Source organism: Haliaeetus leucocephalus, unplaced genomic scaffold (assembly GCF_000737465.1).
Source record: "Haliaeetus leucocephalus isolate CR32 unplaced genomic scaffold, Haliaeetus_leucocephalus-4.0 Scaffold214, whole genome shotgun sequence".
NCBI classification, from domain to species: domain Eukaryota; kingdom Metazoa; phylum Chordata; class Aves; order Accipitriformes; family Accipitridae; genus Haliaeetus; species Haliaeetus leucocephalus.
Window position 1 is genome coordinate 828390 of NW_010972650.1, and position 1857 is coordinate 830246.

Consider the following 1857-nt stretch of genomic DNA (forward strand, 5'->3'; position numbering starts at 1 on the left):
CCCCCCACCTCTGCCCCAGCCCAGCCTTACTGCTAGGGTGTCAACGGATGAGGTGGTCGACTTCAGGCGTGCACGGCCCCGGCCCCGGCCCCCGTGGGACCCACCTCGGGGGCGCCTCCGCCCGGGGAAGCTGCTGCTGCGACCCTATGGCCAAGGGGAGAGGGCGGTTACAGCAACCCAGGGAGGGGGCCCCGACCGGACCCCCACCACGCATCCTGGCCAGGACAGGGGCAGCGGAGGGGCACGGCCCCCATCCCACCCCCCATCGCGTGCTCGGCCCTCACCTACTTGCCGCAGCGGCAACCCGGGGAGGGGGGGCACGGCCCCGGCAGGGCAGGGAGGGTGGTGGGGTCCCCCCCTCCCGAGATTGGGGCTGGCAGGGTTCCCCCAATACCTGCTTGACACGGGAGCGCCCCGGGGAGCTGCGCCGCCGGCTCTTGTCCCCATCCCCCTTGGCAGCCGGCTCGAAGAGCAGCGAGTCATCGGTCTCGGCACCCAGCGGCAGCGATCCGGCGTCCTCCTTCTGCAGGCTGGCGTCGGCCGAAGCTGGCCCCAGCTCGAGGGACAGCGAACCCCCACCCTCGGGGTCCGGGGAGCCCAGCAGTGGCTCCGAGCCAGGGAAGCTGCTGCTGGTGTCCCCCTGGCTCAGGTTGGAGATCTCATTGAGGATGTCGGGTCGGGGGCGCAGGGCTGGGGGCTCGGGCCCCCCCTCGTCCCCACGCCCCAGCAGCTTCTCCCCAGCAGCGCACACCTCCATGGGGGTCTCAGGGCCCAGCTCCTCCGGCTCCAGGAGCAGGGGGGACCCCTTGGCTTCGGCGTCCCCCCCAGCCCGGCCTTCCTCCAGCGCATCCTCCTCACTCAGCGGTGGGGAGCTCCCACTGGTGCCCTCCCGCTCCAGCCTCGGTGCTTCTTCCTCCTCCTCCTCTTCCTCCTCAGGCAGGCCAGGGAAGGACCCCAGCTCCGGGGCTGGGCTGGCATGGGGGCCATCTCCAGGGGGGCTGGCTGGTGACTCCCCCTCACCACCGGCTGTCTCCATCTCCTCATCCTCGGGGGGCTCGGCAGGGGCCAGGGTGCAGGCAGGTGAGCCCAGGGGGGGTGGTGGGGAGCTGGGGGGCTCAGTGTCCATGGCAGTGCCGGGGCTGCCGGGGGGCTCGGGCAGGGCTGGGGTGGGCGGCTCGGGCACCTTGTCCTCCTTGGCGTCAGGCAAGGGGTCTGGGGGGTGGGCAGGTGAGATGGCGCGGAGATCTGGGGGAGCAGAGAGGAGGGGACGGTGAGACAGAGCCCTCACCAGAGACGCACACACATCCCCTTCCCCAAACTCCAGTGCATCCCCAAACCCACCTGGGGGAGCCGGGGGTGGGGGTGCCGTCTCGGGGGGCAGTAAGGGCTCCGGCTCCATCTCCATCTCCTCTTCAGGGGGCACCTCTGGGGCCAGGGCTGGTGCTTCCTCTGCCACAGCCACCTCAGGAAGGAGACCTGTGGGATGGGGCTGCAGGTGAGGGGGGTACACAGGGGTCCCCTCTACTCACTGTGTAACCCAGCTTGGGGCTGAGAGGCAACAAACATTGCCTTGGCCTGGCCCAGGGACCTGCCACCCCCCCCACGTACCCCCAAAATGGGGCACTGAAGCACAAAATCAGGGTCAACAGGTTGAGGGTCACACAAGACCAGTGCTGGGAAAGGACCCAGGTATGGAACCCCCACACCCATGGGAGTCAATAGGAGGGGAAAAAAGGGACAAACCCAGAGGTCCCCCATTTACCTGGTGGCTTAGGGTCTTCCTCGGGGGGCAGCTCGCTGGGGAGCAGCTCTTCGGGGGGCAGCTCGTCAGGGGCAGGTTCTTCAGGGGGCAGCTCA

The 1857-nt window shown here is 69.6% G+C and overlaps 1 protein-coding gene and 1 long non-coding RNA gene across 2 annotated transcripts in view; both read right to left on the bottom strand.

Moving 5' to 3' along the window:
• KMT2D (lysine (K)-specific methyltransferase 2D) overlaps window positions 1-1857 on the bottom strand; it is a 24803-nt gene that overhangs the window by 20226 nt on the left and 2720 nt on the right. The window contains exons 10-13 of the mRNA XM_010566576.1: window positions 1763-1797; window positions 1342-1476; window positions 395-1245; window positions 31-144 (exon numbers count right to left, since the gene is read on the bottom strand). Coding sequence (XP_010564878.1) covers window positions 31-144; window positions 395-1245; window positions 1342-1476; window positions 1763-1797 — 1135 coding nt within the window. The remainder of the gene's footprint in view (window positions 1-30; window positions 145-394; window positions 1246-1341; window positions 1477-1762; window positions 1798-1857) is intronic.
• On the bottom strand, window positions 1162-1833 carry LOC104831155. Its single transcript, XR_774284.1, has 3 exons — window positions 1763-1833; window positions 1342-1476; window positions 1162-1245 (listed from the first exon to the last, which is right to left on the bottom strand). It is a non-coding gene; the product is annotated as an uncharacterized LOC104831155 (long non-coding RNA).